The sequence below is a fragment of the Lagopus leucura genome, unplaced genomic scaffold, assembly GCF_019238085.1.
Source record: "Lagopus leucura isolate 7727_CA_CO unplaced genomic scaffold, USGS_WTPT01 Super-Scaffold_100012, whole genome shotgun sequence".
Classification (NCBI taxonomy): Eukaryota; Metazoa; Chordata; class Aves; order Galliformes; family Phasianidae; genus Lagopus; species Lagopus leucura.
The window spans coordinates 10552725-10571122 of record NW_024962267.1 but is presented as its reverse complement, the minus strand read 5'-3'; the positions used below and the strand labels follow the sequence as shown (position 1 = coordinate 10571122).

Genomic DNA, 18398 nt, shown 5'->3' with positions numbered 1-18398 from the left:
TAAATCATTCAGACTTAGTCTCAGTCTTTCTCAAAAACAAGTCAAGAACTTGTCCTCCAGCATCCTGAGCTGTGACCTGCATTTCACAGTATCCTTTACCTACAGTACTCTTAACATTCCAATCAATTGCATAGATGCAGCATTACGCTTATGTTCACTCACCTTGCTGACTTTAAGTCTCTGTTGTAGGCATAGCAAAAAAAGATTTTACTAGATAAGTGAGCAGCTCTTTAAAGACATATTACCTCCTCTGATTACTATGTGCACAGTAACGATACTAATGTAGGTGACTATATAGCTGATTTTAGATAAGTCTTCAGTTGAACCATTTTTGGAATGTAAGTAATTCCCTAGATTCCTCTGCTGAATATTTCTTCACTCTTTGCTACCAGTGTGACCTTTTTTACTTTGGATTTTCACCCAAGATTCTCTCTCCACGCATACTGTTCAGTACTTTACCTTTTACATCACACCTGTACTCTTCAGCAACGTTCTGTTCTGTACATACACCCTGGGCTCCTGCTATTCTAACTGTCCTGCTTGTCACACTGCAGATCAGCCAGCTTGGGACCAGTTACAGCCAAATGACAAGTTGCACAGTTCCCTTTCCTTTGGGTAGAGGCTGGAATGTCTTTTAAGCTTGTATTGCTGACAAAATTTAAGTGAGCCCAGAGATTTGAAACCAGAAGAATCTGACAGCATGCTTGTATAGACAACTCTTAAGAATTAAAGGAAAAAAACTACAGCAACTACAGTTACCTATTCTGAGGGAAATAATTTCCCCAGGAGAACATGATATAAAAAATCTGGGGGAATTTTCCAGCAAGATAAATGCATCTCATAAGCAAGGTCTTACTAGGAATCTCCTCACATAATCAGTTTGGCAACTCTTTTTCAAATAGGAATTAAATGTGTGCCCTTTCAAACTCTTTTATAATTGGTTTCCTCTTATAAAGCAACTATCTCACTGATTCACAAGGAATCCCAGCAGCTCTGCAGACTAATTACACTCATGCATATGAAGAAAAAAGGAAATTCCCTCTACCTCTAATGCTCTTGGTCTTGTAACAGATATGTAAAGCAACAACAACCACCAGTAAGGTTTTGAAGGGTCTGTGTGTGCTGCTGAGGCACATGTATTGCAGTTACCTGTACAAGCACCCCTGCCAGTGGGACAGTGCACCAATAAGTTACAAGTGGACAGCCATAGAGGCCACAGCACACACAGTGAGGTAAACATCTGCACATTTTAGACTAACTCTCATTGGTGTCATTTGTTTGCTCTCACTAATTCTGCAGTGCTTACCTTAGGGTAACATTTTCATCACAGAGATAAACTGCAGTGAGCTGGTGTTTTTCTTCAACTGATGTAATTTTCTTCTTGATGCTTCTCTCCGCAGCAGATATTTTGCTTTCTTTGCAAAGAAAAGAAGAAAAAATTCTGTTTTCTTTTTTTGTTTTTTTTTTTTCTTTGTAAATCTTTGTAAATCTTTTTCATTGTAAATTTTTTTTTCTTTGTATATCAACATCACAACTAAATACAAACAACAGTAAATTGTTAAGATGACTCGTGACAAACAAACAAGTACTACCAATTGCCAAGAACAGCTTTCTTCACTCCCTCCTTGCTTCCCTTGTTTTTTTTTGTTTGGTTGTTTTAATTGAGAAGATTGTTAGAACCATCACCCAGGACTAGTTTGTAATAGCCTAAATTTCACAGAGAGGCCATTCTTTTATCCTCATGTGTATTCGCAGTAGTATTACTCTAGTAGTGCAGCTCTACATAGATCACCATTTCTTACACAGATGTACAGTTTTGTAGCTGCATAGATATGGTGAATATTAGGCAACAATCTAAGTTGCATACATGTTGGTGAAGCAAATTTGGGGAACTTCTTTTACAATGCAGATGCAGGCATTCTATCTTTTGGCTTGACCCTGCCTAACCACCTGTAGGTACAACAGTTGCAGAGATTTGTAGGAGAAGAATCTCTCCTCAGACGTCCAACTCAATCTTCTGCATATGAAATGCTGAGCTGAAAAGTCAGCTTCAGTCAGATGAGGGTTCCAGTCCTTTGCCACCCTCTCATGTCAGAAAAGATAGCAAGCTAAATAAATACAAGATACTTACCGTAGGATAATGGTGGTTCCTAATTTCTTGCAGTGTTCTGCTATCAGTTATTAAATTAGACAAATTTTAGTAAAAACCTATTAATTGCAATAAATGCTGTTCCCAGTCTGTACCATGGAAATAATCAAGGAAAACAACCTGAGCCTTTCTGCCACAAAAGCAGGTGCAAGGACATGTGTTGGAGGTACGCACAGCTGCAGGCAAAAATTGGGCACCTCTGTGCATATGGAATTTCATGAGACATGCACAGAGGAGTACTCTTCAAGGATAAGTAGCTTGGTTTCAGTCTCTGCTCCCACTTTATCACAAACACAGAGGAAGGCTAATAAAAATACAGTTACTCAGATAGGAAATCACACACTTCCCTGTAAAAAGCTCAAGCAATCTTCCCTTGGAGGTCTGAAGAAAAAACAAGGGAAGAATATATATGTCCAAATAGGAGCCCATAAAATAAATGCAAATAAAGCCACTGACCTAGATAGATACTTAATTGTAGCAGAGTAGTCTAGTCTCTTTTCTGCTTCTTGCTTACTTGTCACAATATTGCTAGAAGAATGCTGCATTAGCTGCTGTAGTACCAGAAAGCATAAGCACATTGATTTCAACTGAGGCTCACATTCAAATATTCTGCTTAGAAGCTAAAGAGCATTTTGTGATTTTATGTGAAGTTTTATCACTCCTAAGTAAAATGTTTTTCAAAAAGCAGCATACTAAGGGGTGTTTTCTAGATTTAACCAACACATCTAAACTGCAGTCAAAGTCTGACCACAACTTGTATTGCACATCCATATTTCCTTTAATTGCTTAAGTATGAACACAACTGCAAATAGACTAGCACAGCCTGATCAAGTTTTGGAATCAATTTCTAAGATAGCTTACGCAGATACCAATTCACTAAGTCTGTACACCAATCACTAAATTCTAGCCAACTGTCAAAAAGCTCTAATTTCAATTTCACTAAATAACATTGCAGAACAGATGATGACATCTGGAAGAAACCACACAAGATGACCAACATACTGAAAAAGGACATGGTATGCATGTTTATTATGAAATTTACATTCCACCATGAAACAACAGTAGGTGCAAAAAGCAGATGGAAAAAAAAAAAAGTTCCCAGACCGTTCAAACACTGTGTGTAATCCCTTTGTGTAGCAGCCAAAAGAGGCTCAAACCTATTATCCTCATTCCCTCTGTAATGCTCTTTGACAGCAGTAGACTTTTGACTTCATCAGCCCACAGGTATTTTGAGTGTGCAGGTATCTCCAAGTTTATCAAACACGTGAAGCTTGAACCGTATGCCTGTACAACTACAAAGTTATAAACTTGTACTTGATTTAAGCCAACCTGAATAAATGTAGACACCACAAAATTTTCCTTTCCAGTGTCTTGAAATTTCACAAACATGGCACTTCTTTTCTTTGCAGCATCTATTTTTTGCCTCAAATTTGCAAGGTAGCAGAATGTTTTACAAGTGCAATTCTCCATCAATTCACTCAACCAAATCACATCTGTGCAGGACAAAAAGGTCTTGAGAAAGATCTCAGCTACCTAAGTCATCCAAGTTCATTTCCTCTCTTGCAGGAGACAATGGAATCCAAATGAGTTCTTAGAATAATGGCAACTTTAGTATGTTATCAGAAATACATGTGTTTGTCTGCTTGATTTTGGCACCAAGAAGTAAACTTGGAAGATGTAGCAACTTTCCCTGTTGCTGCAAGCTAGGCACACGTATACAAAATGCACAACAGAATTTCAAAAGTACTGTACCACGGCATCAAAAAACTGGATACAAACACAACAGTATTCAAACTCTTTGATCATCTTCCTGCTTGTGTAAGTATCCGATGATCCTACAGAAAGCAACCAACAGACCTTGCAGCATCTATCATATCATTTGAACGGAATCAGTCCCTATTGCTAGGCTACAGAAAATGGAATTGTCCTGAAAAGAAACATGCATTTAATTAATGTGCTATTACATAGCTTTTAATGAAAATGTGGAGGAATTTTGATTTATTTTCCTTTTTCTGCTGATAACACACGCAATGATCTGGAGTTATGTAATGAAGCTAGTTAGAAACACAGTGAAATACCTTTAAAAATTATCTGTCTCTTAGATGCATTCCTACAATAAGCGTACATAAAACAGACAGACTTCTGACATGTCATATACTTCCCTGTTTATATCAAACTAATCGTCTGTCAACTCGTTCCTTAGTTAACTGGAGAGCAAGAATATCTCCCCCCAGCTCTTTCATTCTTACCTTATTTAGCTAGGTAAGGCCCAGTGAACACTTAAGGAAGTACAAACATAAATATTTACAAGAAGGAATTAAATATTTTTCATTTAAAAAACAAATTAACCCGTATATAGCATTTCAAATAAAATTCACCTTTCACAAGATTCTTAGAGAGCAAAGGGCAACTCCAGGAGTTCCTGAATACTTCTGTGCGCTGCTGACAGACAAATTTCTGCTGAGAGTCCCTGTGCAAGTTTGAAGTGGTTAGTCCTTTTCCTTTTACAAAAAAAGACTGCTATATCAGAGTCATCATGAGATCCATAGGGCTGTAAAAGCAGAAAGGCCACATAATAAATCAGTTTAAGAAGCTTTCTTTTCCTGCCCTACTCCAATCAATCCTGCAGCAACAAAGGTGTGGATGTGCCACATGCCAAATGCAAATCAGTGTAATTATGCCAGTGCTTCACACCATACATCCAGAAAGATGCCACCTATGTCCCACATACACTCTAACAGCCAAGGTAAACAAACACTGGCTGTTCTAACTAACTATATGGAAACAAACCTTAAAATCATTCAAATAGGTCAGGTGCACTGAAAAAAAAAAAAAAATCACAAACAGATTTAAGAACCTGTTTCCATTCTGATCACTGCCAAAGATCTATTCCCCCAAGGAATGTGGGACAAATATTTATTCTTAAGATACATTTTAAATCTATTGTAGATTATTCAGTTATGACTAGAAGCTTGGTCAGGAAGGAATTCAAAAAGCAGGACAGGCAATAATACTTTGCTGAATGTCACTCTGAAACCAGATTTCTCCAGTGGTGTTTTCTTTTGAGACAAAAAGTTTGCCTCAATGTTAATTCAGAATGAAGCTGAGAGCCACTTTTCATCATTCAAACATGATTTCAACACAGGCCAAATTGATCTGCATTCATAAAATGCTACAAAAGAACACTGGCTTTCATCTTCCATTTCCTGAATACAGAATGATAAATTTTGATCTTAATGAAATCTTTCAAACAAAATCCTGTCTAAAATCAGGAATATCTGAACAAAAGGCATGATGTTGCTGCCAAAGTCTCCAATATACAGAATGCTTAGCTGTCAAGATTCAGATTACTTATTTTTCAAGCATTTAGGTAAATGCTCTCTGCTTATGCCAAACGAAAATAAACTCTGAATCAAGCACCTAGTTTTTATTTCCTTTTGCAATATTGAAACATGCCTGAGATTTTAATTTGTATGTGAAAAAAAAAGATCTCTTAGCTTGAAATTTTTACCCTAATACATACTTTTATTCTTCTTAGTTCTCACTCATTGCACTTTCCACTGTATGCTTCAGAAGCTCTAGAAAGAAATTAACTTCCGTGAGTAACTCACTAGCACAATTGCACTCTTTCAAAAAAACAAATCCTGATCATTTATTTTTGTGCTCAAATGTCAAATTAAAGGTTCTCACTTCTGCTTCTCAACATGGGGAGTTCAAAAGAGCAGTTTCTGAGCTAGAAAATACTAGAATTAAAGTAGTTCCAAGTTTTTGTATTTGCTACAGAGAAGAACTTGGACAAATGGTGCTGGTCAGACTGATTATTATCTTAATATCGTATTTAAATGATAAGCCTGACTGCTAACAAATTATAAATACTATAGCCATATGGTAGAAAAAATAGAACAGCACCTGCAAGACAGTTCTACAAGTACAGTTTAAAAGGTTAAAATACTGAAAACGTCTACAGTGGGACTTTTACTTAAGCTAAGACAGATGCTGGAGAGATCTCAAAACTAAGCTTTGGTTTCTTGTTTCTTTTCTTATCTTCCACAAAAGCTTTCTTTCCCAGACCCAAGCAATGTTCTTCTCTCCTTGACCCTATCACTTCTCTCTCCACCCCTTTTAACATGCACATGCCTTCTCCAACTCTTCTGTAACACACCTAACCTTTTCTGTACTGGATGCTTATCCCTCTTGAATTATTTACTAAGCTAGTGTCCAGAGCAATCAGTCCTCTTTTAGGATATCCATTTTTGTTGACTGTGTGCAGACTGGGGCTCCTAATGCTCCAATCATGGCTGGAAGACTCTGGTTTCTTCTCAGTCCTGCCATTAAGTTGCTACCTGCATTTAAAAACACAGCCGAGTCTGGCCTCCGCAAGCTAACCTCTGCCCCCTGATTCTTCTTGTGGTCCTGTGTATCAGGGGGCTTGACGACCCTGGCAATACCCAGCCTCTTCAGTCTGTCCACCAGGTTCATCTTCAGCTGGCCTACTTCTGGAGCATTACGGGAGGGCTTTAGGCCATACATTTCCTGCAAGAATGTTTCTGCTGGTCTTGAAGCCAGGAAATTTTCTGAGTGATGCACTCGAGACTCAAATGGTGGAGGGGAAGGACAAGGTGAATGTGAAGGAGAATTCGGCGGAGTAGAAGGAACGGGGACTGTACGAGGGGGCTGTAGCAGAGGCAGTTTATCTAATAGGGGACTATCATAAACCTTGGCAGAGATGCCACGCTCTTGCAAGAGTTGAGCCAGACTGCTGGTACTGCTGAGGGTAGTAGTTGAATCTCCTCTGTTGGTGAGAAATTCTCCAATACTAAGCCTGTAAGACATGGCTGGAGTGCTCACTACATGGTTTCCAAAGCTCTTGCCACTATTTCCAAGTGAAAATGGGGCAGACGTAGAGCTGAAACGAAAGTGAAACAAAGAAGATACCAGATATATGCATTAGACAGCTTGGCTCTATATTTGCTTTTTAGTATACGAAAGGTTCACGAAAAAGTAAGCTTGATATTTTTGACAGTTTCAGCATTAGTGGATTCACTATTAGTGTTCTGCAAAATATCTGGAAGGTACTGATTGACAAAAGGGTTTTAATGTATGTACCAAAGCATTAATCTTTCATGTATAATTTTTAATGTCTGAACATGGAGAAAGGAAACAAAAATAATTGTTACAACACTAAGCAATAGCTTAGTTTTTTTAAAAAGGACCAAAGGAAAAAAAAAAAAAAAACACTCCTATTTTATTCTGGAGAATTTCAAGTTTCCCCTTTGTAATTGCAACCCCTGCAATGAATAACATTTTATGCATTGCCTAAATATCCTGGTATTTTTTTTTAAACCTGTCTATATATCAAAAGCCAGAATGCAACCATTTAATTCTATGCAGCAACTCTTAGGATGTCAGCAGTCACCATACCTGGGAGTAACTTGGGTGACATCGGACGGGTGAAGGATTCTACAGGTAGTGAAAGTAAATGTGGAATTTGTTGAAGACAGACACTTGCCAGGATTCAAGGCTGCAATGTGGAGAATTCACATCCCATGAGGTTAAAAGCAGAGACAAATCATAATTAATGAAAGCAATGTTTGAGATGATGTTGTCACTGCTAATTTTTATCTTTTTTAAAGGATAACAAAGACAGTATTGTCTCAAAGTCAGCTATTTCAGTTGAGAAAAAGATTCTACTATTAGTTTATTTTAAAATCCATTTAACTTTCTTGCTTTATGTATTTCCTCATTTAAGATGAGCTGAAATAATGCTTTTCAAATGTTAGTAACATCAATAACCACAGAAGCTAACTAGCAGTACAAGAAATACGGACATCCAACTTAAATCAAAAAACAAGGCACAAGTTTCTATCTAGCCTTTATAAAATGCTCTGAAGATGAAAAGAATTAGAAGAAACTATACCATGTGTATTAAGTTGTATTTGAACTAGCACTTTGAACTACTGTAGTACAGAATTCTGCAGAAAACTAAATTATTGGAGATATATTCCTAAACTAAATAAAACCTAACAAAAAGTAGAGTCCTGATAAAAAATGTTGGTCTGTAAGCCCACACTGCAATCAGAGAGCTCAGCACATAAACAGTGACGAAGCCCATGTGCCAAGAGAATGCAGGGATGTTTTTCCCATTCTTTGACATCAGCCTTCCTTAGGGATTTGTATTTTGACAAAAATAAGATCAGTGCTTGCAACACGAATTTTCCCATGAGGGGTTTGGTACAAATTTAATGTTAGGATATCCATCCTCATCTTTTAAGGCCCTGTTTTCCACAGAATCTAAGCTTTACACCTTTTACTAACAAAAGTAGCACATTTTTGATAATTAAATGGAAGATACTGGTCATCTTCAATTGTTTTATAAGATAACTGCTTAGCATATAGTTATTCAAATGTAACCTTATCCCAGCTAAGTTTTCCAGCAGTCTTGTACCACCTAATTAAAAAACTGACATAGAAGACAAACATCACCTTCTACAACGCCCTGCACTATATTTTGTAGCATGTAGATGAAATTGACAATGTCTCCCTAACAAATTTACTGCAGACTGGAATGCAGAGGGTGGACAGTTTGTAAACTGCTACAATTATCAAGGCATCAAGTATGCGTTAAAACCTCAGAAATCAGCACACAAAAGGAGGAAAAAAATCAGTAACTGCTTCTTACCAGTGAGTGGTACTGCTACTGAAGTAATAGGTGACAGGAAAATCCCTGACACTGGTTTTGCCACTGCAGACTTATTTTTCTCCGGGAAGGATTGTTGCACTTGAAACATTATACCTCCTTCCCCTTCTTCATCATCCTCCTCCAAGTCAGAGATGCGGTGCACAGAATCATCGGTCAGAGGGGTAAAACCTTTTGTAACAACACCTGGTCTTGGGTCAAGTATGGTGCCTAGGTTGGGTCGAGCAAGCTGCTGCCAGTGAAACAGGGTCTGAGATCCTGGTGCGACAAAAGAGAATGGTTTCAGAGAGCCAACACCTACTATTACATCAAGCTACAAGAACACTTGATGGCAACAATTTCAGCCATCTGGTGCCGTTGCTGAAGCACACAGAGCACTTGGATGGTGACACCAAGAGCCAGAAAAAGCCGAACATTTAGCGCCATGTAAAAAAGCCAAATACAAAGTGATACTGATGAGCTAGTTGGCACAAAGCCAACAAGAATGCTTTTTCTCCTTATTAATTATCATCACGTCTGTCTATACACACAATGAGCTGGTTGGCAAATGAATATCAAATCCTTTTTTGCTGACAGAAGAAGGAAGATCTTCTGCTTACCTTCGATGGGCTTGACAATTTGCAGTTTTTCTGGTAGAAGGACACGGAGGTTACTGGAGCTGGCAGAGAGATCGGTGAATTCTGAGTTTGTACCCAAGGAAAAACAACTTTCTGTTGGTGTACTATAACCACTAGCCCCTTCTTTCTGCTCATTCAGCAAATGCATCTTGCGCTCCCACTCCTCCTCAAAGAACTGCTTTTCACTCAGATAGTTGTGGTGACGGAGAGAGAGCCTGTGCAGAGCTGTGACTAAGTCACTGTCTCCAGGAGTTCCTGGCTGGCCAGGCTTATGTCTGCCCCTGTGTGAACAAGAAATAATAACAGATATGGAGACCACTAAATTCAATATTTTTCTCTTACATAGCAAGGGTCCAGTGTGGATTCAGTTTTAAGTAAATCAGTTTAGAAAGACAATAATAAACTGTTTCCTACTTCAAATTCTTCTCAGAGCTGCTCCTCTGGATCATCTGTGCATGGCTTTCCATCTGTAAGCCAGACTGAAAAGGCTTTGCTGTCATAACAACACTTGACCTATTAGATCCAGGGATTGGTAATGGAGCAGGAAAAGAAGAAGAGCGGCTACGAGTAACGTTAGCAACCCTGACAGTGTCAAATATTCGTTTCTGTTGACTCCTGCAGAAAAAAAGCAAGGAAACAAATATGGGTTTCGGAAACATTTCTAAAAGGATAATAAAGCTTTGTGCAACAAATTTGCTACAGAAGAACAGAATTACCTAAAACGTTCCTCTACTAATATCAGAATTACTGCTTACTTTGACATGGAAGAACAAAACATTCTACTGATAACTATCTGAGAAATTTTAGAAGCTTATATTTAACTCTTGCTCAGAAACATGGTCTTCAGAAATAAACCTTCAGAGCTTTAGAAATTGTTATCAATGTTTAAGCTCTAATATCACTTGCCAGATAATTTTTCTGTAAGTAGTCAAAATGACAAAACTAGTGCTGCTTGTCAGAGGATCTGCATAAAAATATTTCAGAAATCAAAGAATGAGATAACATTCTTCTAGCAAATTTCCAGCTCCTTCATGGAAACAATTAAGAATAACAGATTTCAAAGTTGAAAAGTCTACCAGCTAATTATTTTTTTTTTTTAAAGCTATATAGAAAACTTACTGTAGAATGAAAGTTCACACTTATAGACTTCCAGATAGCTCACCTTACCTAATATAAGCATATGGAAAAGTACTGAAATGTCACAAAATATCTGAAAACATACTTTTGCTTGGATAGGAGAGATTCATCAACCTGACTCAATTCTTTCCGCATTGTCCCTTCAATTTCTGCTGCAAGGGAATCCTAAGGAAAAAAAGAGAACTAGAAGAGTTGACAAATTAAATACAATAATTTTAGCAGAAACATCTGTCAAAATACTTGAAAATTTTCAATTTTTTTCCTCATAGATATGTTTCACACAGAGTATAATGCTTAGACCTTCCAGTCTCTGAAGGTGGAGAGAAGTAAGTTTTACATCATAGTAACATCTACATAAAACTGTTCAGCTTTCATTAGCAAAATGTACTTTCTTGGTACTCTTGGCTTCTTAAATTAAACAGCACTTGGTAAGAGCACTTCTTACAAGGTCCAAACACATACCAGGGTTTCTGTATAAGCAGAAATGAAAAACCAGAACTTGAAAAAATCTCAGCATGGCCCAGAAATTTGTGATACACTATTCGGAATATTCCTGATACTAAGAAGAAAATAAAAGCTTTTAACATTTTTTTTTCCATTGACTTACTTATCTTCAATTAGTCTAACACATTTCTGATTATGCTTAAAGTTCAATTTCACAAGATAAGGAGATAAGGACATAAAAGCACATCATAAGATACTTAAAGGAAAAAAACGCTGTTTGAACTCTCAAAAAAAATGGTTTCTTAAGTACTGTCAAATTATAAAATTTAACAATATACTTGCACAACCAAGCTAACAACTGAACATATCAATTTCTGTACTTAAAATAAAAGTCACATAAAAAGGAAAAGCTATCCTAATATCATAAAATGGCAAGTGAATGATTCATTTACTAAATATGAAAGGTGTACACTCAGAAGTGTACACCTTAAAAAAATGAAAAACTCAGCTTCTTTGCCTATAACAAAATGGTTCCCTCTGCACTGCAGGTAACAGCTGTTTACTCCAGGCCATTTGTGCCAGTAGGTATACACCATAGCAGCAGTATTTGTTACCACAGGAAGTGTTCCACATGCCTGAGGGTGGCAGAGACAAGCAACAGAGCTGGCTCTGCTGCGCAGCAACTTCACTTCTTCTTGAGATTCATGCAGCATCCCCAAACACTCTGCATTCCGATCTTGCAACTCATGTAACTGAAAGAGAAAAGATGACATGATACCATTAAGTTCCAACAGAAGCAAAACAAAAAGACGCAGTGAAACTGAGTAACTTGTACAGATGGGATGGATTCAATACCATGTTTCCACTATTACACAGCACATGCTAACATCTAACATTGAAAGCAATAATAGACACAAGAAAGACATGGAGCTCTACGAGTGGGTCCAGTCAAGGGCCGTGAAGATGACCAGAGGGCTGGAGCACCTCTACAGGGGAAGCATGTAAGGCCAGGCTGGATGATGGGCTGTGAGCAATCTGGTATAGTGGAGGCATCCCTGCCTATAGCAGGGGGGTTGGAACCAGATGATCTAAAAAGTCCCTTCCAACCAAAACCATTCAATGATTCTATGACTACATTCAGCATAACACTCACACTAATTTCAGTGGTGAGGGACAAAGTCCAAATTAAGACTCAAAGGAGTACAGAATTAAAACCAAAAGTACATAAAAACACCTGCAAATACCATAATTACAAATGCAAAAGAAGGAAGAGAATTTCCTTAAGCTACAGCGAGCTACAGCACTGTTGATGTAATCAGTAATATTCATATTAATGCATTCTTTTTCATAACAACTAAGAAAAATAAGTAAGATCTATCTACTTGGAACATCCTCTTTGCCTTTCAGACTCTTATGAATCACGAAAGTATGGTCCAAAGCAATTATTCTTTTCCTCCTATCTTTTGGCTCCTACCATAATAAAAAAATGAATAAATAAATAAGTTTAAAATAAATAAATAATAATTAAAAAGAAGAAAGCTGTTCTTGTCATTTAGTTTTATTTCTCTTGTATTCTGTTATACACACAAACGTGCACATGCACCATAAGTACCTCCGCTGTCAGTTGTCTCTGAGCATCTTTGGAAGCTTGTAAGTGAAGTTTCAGCTCTTCCTTCTCAATCACATGCTGAAAGCACAAAAAGGTGTCTATTATTTTCTTAGCTGATTTCCTTGAGAGAGTTGATTCTCTGCCATACTTTCCTGAAACAGTCACAGTGATGTAACCCCCACCTTGCAAGTCTATTTTCACCCACTGCAAGTACACACATCTCCTTGTGTGCACATACACACATGCATGCACACTTCATCAGCAGTCCCTTACTTCTTTGAGTTTATGCTGAAGATCAACAATCTGAAACAAAAGGGATGAAATCTCTTCTTGGTAGCGGACCAGTTCCTCACTCTTCTCTGACAACTCCTCTGTTATTCTGGAAATTTGAGCATTTGTTTGCCCTACAAATATAAAAGCAACTCAATCAAGGGCTTTGGAATTAAAAGAAAAAGTTAACTTCAAATGTAGGTGTAACGTGCTGAAAATTGAGTACGCAGAAACTGATATGCATAGCAAAGATAGGATCAATGACCATAACATAACCAAGACAAGCCACTACAAATTATTTCAAGTGACACACGGATCCATAGTCAACACTAGATTTACTGGAATACGCTGAGGAAAGCAGGCTCCAAGTCTACCATTTTCTGTATACAAAGATTTTTTCACACTTTCTCAATACAGCATACACCTCTTAATCTATCTTTTGATTCTATAACTGTCTGTTCCCCAAGGACCCACTGCACACAATTTCCAGTGGTTATTTTTATTTTCTTTGAACGTTTCCTGAAGAAAAGTGACAAAGCACCTCAAAAGGCTGAAGTATTTTATTCAGATAGCTTCTTGCTATGCTTTCAGGGCACGTGTACAAAGTCATAATAAAGTATGATCTACCTTGCATAAAAGGTCAGACTACAGATTAAGAAGATAACCTTAGAGCAAGAAAAATCTTATTTCTTAAAAAATAAAAAAATAAAAAAAAAATCATCAGTGTTAATGGAATTTGAGTTTTAAAAAATGATTCTCTAGAAGTGCTAAATACTTATCTTTTAAAGCAGTGCAAATTATCTTTAATTGATAGTGATTATTGTATCTCACAGGTTTGCTACAGGATAAAATCCTGTCTGAGGGCCTACAGGCATTTGATGTCAATAGTTAGGATCACTTTCCTGAAGACACAAATTTTAAAGCTGCGCAGTAGGCACTCTGTGGAAGAAGATTCTGAGAGCCTAAACTGGCTAGTAAGTCTGTATACTCTATGAAGTTAGACAAAACAGAACTCATGAACATTCTCACTGAAGGAAAAATAGAGAGGTTTTAAGAAATTAACATTTATTTGCAATGGATATAAGTTTCTACAGACAAAATAGTAAATTAACAACTACCTAGGTATCAGTTCATACTGTTGCATGGTTATCTTAAAAAAGAAGAAACAGCCAGTCTTCTTCATGGCGGTTGCATACAAAAACAAAAAAGCAAACTTAAAATATGGGGGCTTATTATGCACAAAAGAATCAGGCCATATAAAATGACTACTGATTAAAAAAAATATATATATATACACACACACAATCATCAAAAAAAACCCTAAGTAACAGAACAGCTGCCACTCCCTGCAAGTAAGTAGTCCTCAAAGCAAATTTAAACAACTGTTCCAGATACATCAAAACACTTGCCAATTCAAATTCATCTATTTTCCAGTGTTTGTAGTCTTCAGTTTAGGTTTATAAACACGAGGTTTTGTGCTGAAGTTGAATACCACAATGAAACTTCACGGAATACAGAACAAAAGACGTTTGCACTCGGTAAAAGAGCAAAACTCAAAAAATTGGCAGAAATTACTGAAGCTCATTTTTTAATTCAAGGATGAACAAGAGAAAATTTAGGCAGCAGGTGTTCAAGTACTGTTTTGCTATTGTAGGATACAACTTGGATACTCACGGAGCTCTCTGACACAGTCATTAACTAACTGCTGTTCCTTCTCTTCATACGTAATGGTTTCTGTCTTCAGATGACAGGCCTTAAAAAAAAAAAAAATTAGTCTTCCCATTTCAGTTTATGTATATATATATGTTAATGCTACAAATTTTATTTTGGACATTGCTGCAAGTGAAGAATCTCCCCTCTCTTTGTCTTCATAAGGATTTGTTTATTCAATCCCTAATGCCAAACTAAGATGTCATCTCAACACATAAAAATTTCCAAAATACTGCTATTAATTGCAGTTAGATTTACACCAGAACATGTCACAAACACTCAAGGGTCTGATACATCTACATTCTTCAGGTGTATGCTCACATGGATTCACATACAACATAAAGGCACTGTGATAGGAGTAGAGGCTTTGAACATAATAGTAGTGAAGGAAAGAGAAGGATGTGGAAAGCGGAGGAAATGTGGTTGGATATGACGTGTATGCAATGAAACAAAACACCTGTATGTTTAAAGAGAAACCCAGATGCTAGATGTTTAAACAGTTCTAATTTATCTCATATCCAGCATCCATAGCACATACTATAACTCAGCTATACCTTTGATCGGAGAGCAAGGTTCTCTTCCTCCAACTCCCTGAGTTTATCTTGCAGGATATCCAGCTGCAAGAGACCTTGCGATACACTGAAAGACTCATTGAAACGAAGCGGTGTGGAACAGCTAGAATCTGTTTCGCTTTCCTCAGAAGCAATTGAAACAATACGAAGCAGGTCATCCTTCTTTGACAGTTCATGCTGGAGCTGGTTAACCTAGCACAAAAGAAGATTACCAGCTTGTGAACTACTGTTTAGCTAAACGGCATTACATTATATTATTTATGCAGCCTCTCAATTCTTGGGATATCACTGCTCTACTCTAACATGAGATTAAAAACTGCTCACTGGTCACGATCAATTTGTATATACTTGCACAGAAGATCCAGGCCCTGTGTATCCTATACAAAGTTCACAAAATCATAGTTTTAGCACTGTAAAGGAAACTGAAAATTTAAGGTAATATAGGAATGGACAACACAGCTTACTATTGTTGTTCTTCTTTTTTTTTTAAGAACAATTTACTTTAAAATAATTTTCCAGGCTGCCTTGTTATATCTTATATTTTAACAAGCTAGTATCTTTTTGTTTATGACTTTTTCTGCACTGTAACTTCCCGGAGAAAAGAACCAGTAGATATGTGTGTGTGCACAGAATGGTCCCCACCAGTCTATATAATAAACGAACTGCAGGACAAAGGAAAAAAGAGATGAGACAAATCTCAAGTTAAGACAGATTCAATTTTGCTTATTGATATTTTTATGTGAATAAATAAGCTATGCTGGCCTACAGTTGACTGTATGTATTTATTACCAGCATAGTGTTTAACACAAGCAGCTGAAACTATTTCACTATTACTCAGCCTACACGTATTGTCCCCAAAGATAAAAAATACAAAAAAAAAACTTGGGATACTTTCTAGGTTGCTATATATGTATATATAGCTATATATATGTATATATATAGCCATATATACATATTTTTTAAGCAAGAATAATCAAGAAAAGATTAAATAAAGAATAAGGAAAAAAGGGAATGAAGATATGGAACAAAATTCCCTTTGCATGTTTTTTTTTTTGTTTTATATTTAAATGGAAGCACTCCATTAAGTCAACTCATTTTCTGACTGTTTCTTCTCCTCAGAAGTTGCTACGTAAAAGGTCACAACAGATGTCAACTACATAGTCTATTTTTATTTATATTATTATATTCTTAGTTTAAAACCAAAATATCAGACTGATGTCAAAACAAACACTTTAAAAGCGCAATTTTGCTCTAAGTATATCACAAATAGCACCTAACGTTCCTAACCTAACGTTCCTGCACCTAACAATTTCTCAGTAACCACCATGTGCAGACTTTATAGTTGACCCTTAGCCCAAGAAAGCTGACTGAACTATGACAATGAGGAGGATGATATCGAAGTACACTACATAGTTTGAAAGTAGCAATTGTGTGTGTTCACAATGGAATAACATATTTCTATGAATCCCATTTCCATCATCATATAAAGAAGAAAAAAAGGAAACAAAAGAAAAAGAATCACTCACTTGATCTAGAGTTTGTCCTAACTGTTCTTCTAGTGCTTCATTCTGTTCCGTCAACAGATGGTTTCGCTTAAGCAGGGCTTGTCCAATTCGTGCTGCCAGTTCCAGGTCCCGATCTTTCTGCACGTGAAAAGCAAATGAATGTCTACTTTCGATCAGATAAAGTGTAAATTCATAGTAATTTTGATTTTCTTAGATACTGTTTAATGCATCACCGCTTTGAGAGCTCCACTGTCAAATGCATTGGTTCTTCAACATTGTCAAAAAAAAAAGATTAATACTTCATTTTGATCCAGAACACATCCCTAACTGTGCTTCCCTTGCATAGTCATTTTCAATAAGAGGGGGACAGCACCTAATCTAGGTATAGTTTTGATGAGGTTGAAGGCTCTATTGTATTATTCTAAGAATTCACATATGCCCAATTCTGTTGTCTTTCAAGTAACAACTTCTCCAGAACGGACTGCTTAAATGGAATAGTGATGAGAGGGTAAAAGCCAAGAAGAAAGCTATTTCTTCATTGTTACTTGCCAGCCCCTGTGAGGCATCCATAGTTTAGCTAAATTCTGTTCCTGTGATGATGCAACTGACTAGACAGCTTCTCAGGACCCATGTGTTTGATAAGCAGCTCATGAAGACAACTGAATCAGGCAGGATTCCAGTAGCTGAATAACCTCTTCAAATACATGTCCTCAAATGCATTAACACAGCATTACAGAGGTGAACATACCTCAGCTAGCAGATGTCTAACCATATCAGCATCACTGTAGGTTTTCTGCTCCATATTATCTGTACCTAGAACTGACAAGAGAAAAAACCACACTTACTGAAGTACCTTAATTTATAAGAGGACTGCTGGGAAGGCAGAGAACTAAAACACAGCAGAAATACAGCAATCAGTTGAGAAAACTAGCAGTGACTTATGAAAATGCATTTTAACTTCAGAAATTTGAAACAATGCTTATTTGAGAGACTGATCTCAATGAGGTATTGAGTATTTGCAGCTCTCAGCAATATTAGCTAGAAACTGAGGTGTTTACATATCCTGTAAAATTAGAAAATGGTGAAGAATCTTTAGATCAACTTCTTCAATATAGCTAAGCTATTAAATCATCCACCAGGCTGGGGACAAAGGGAGAGTAATGCGATCCAAATATTGCTGAAAACACTTGAAGACTTCATCCATAACAAGCAGGACTTGAAAATGGGATGTAAGGGCATGAAGAACATAAGACAATTCTGAACAAAACTCAGTGCTAAAACATAAATCCCTATCCTGTTCTAGTTCTTGTCCTGAGAAACAAAAGACACTAGTAAGAAAACTCTTAATTACCTTGTGAAAATTTGCAAGATCCAGACAAGGAGGAGGGAGGAAGTTCAATAAGAGCTATAGTAACAGAAAATGAAAGACAGAAGAAAGAAAAAGAAGATGAAAAAGAGTTAAAATTTAAGGCAACAGTCTACTAGGTCTGGCTGGGACGGAGTTGACTTTCCCCACAGCAGACCATACACTGCTGCGCTTTGCACTTGTAGCTAGAACAGCACTGATAACACACCAATATTTTATCCATTGCTAAGTGGCGCTGGCACAGCATCAAGACTTTCTTCCCACCCTGAAAAAAAGCCCAGTAGGCAGAGAGGTGGAAAAGAGGTGGGGAAGGGACACCACC

General features: G+C 37.1%; 1 protein-coding gene and 1 long non-coding RNA gene across 7 annotated transcripts in view; both read right to left on the bottom strand.

The window, feature by feature from the left end:
- The window catches only part of LOC122181780, a 35475-nt gene extending 34062 nt beyond the window's left edge, over positions 1 to 1413 (bottom strand). Inside the window, exon 1 of the long non-coding RNA XR_006179579.1 lies at positions 1307 to 1413. This is a non-coding gene — a long non-coding RNA (uncharacterized LOC122181780). The remainder of the gene's footprint in view (positions 1 to 1306) is intronic.
- A 1735-nt stretch (positions 1414 to 3148) lies between these two features.
- TRAK2 (trafficking kinesin protein 2) overlaps positions 3149 to 18398 on the bottom strand; it is a 33054-nt gene continuing 17804 nt past the window's right edge. For 4 of the 6 annotated variants that reach the window (XM_042874322.1, XM_042874320.1, XM_042874323.1 and 1 more), the window contains 14 exons: positions 18062 to 18115; positions 17459 to 17529; positions 16732 to 16848; positions 15188 to 15397; positions 14598 to 14676; positions 12927 to 13057; positions 12657 to 12731; positions 11680 to 11796; positions 10686 to 10765; positions 9878 to 10078; positions 9446 to 9744; positions 8829 to 9104; positions 7571 to 7670; positions 3149 to 7055 (listed from right to left, as the gene is read on the bottom strand). In XM_042874322.1, the coding sequence (XP_042730256.1) occupies positions 6377 to 7055; positions 7571 to 7670; positions 8829 to 9104; positions 9446 to 9744; positions 9878 to 10078; positions 10686 to 10765; positions 11680 to 11796; positions 12657 to 12731; positions 12927 to 13057; positions 14598 to 14676; positions 15188 to 15397; positions 16732 to 16848; positions 17459 to 17529; positions 18062 to 18115 (2489 nt within the window). In that variant the 3' untranslated portion in view covers positions 3149 to 6376. The remainder of the gene's footprint in view (positions 7056 to 7570; positions 7671 to 8828; positions 9105 to 9445; positions 9745 to 9877; positions 10079 to 10685; positions 10766 to 11679; positions 11797 to 12656; positions 12732 to 12926; positions 13058 to 14597; positions 14677 to 15187; positions 15398 to 16731; positions 16849 to 17458; positions 17530 to 18061; positions 18116 to 18398) is intronic. The other 2 variants (XR_006179547.1, XM_042874324.1) reach the window with 2 other exon arrangements.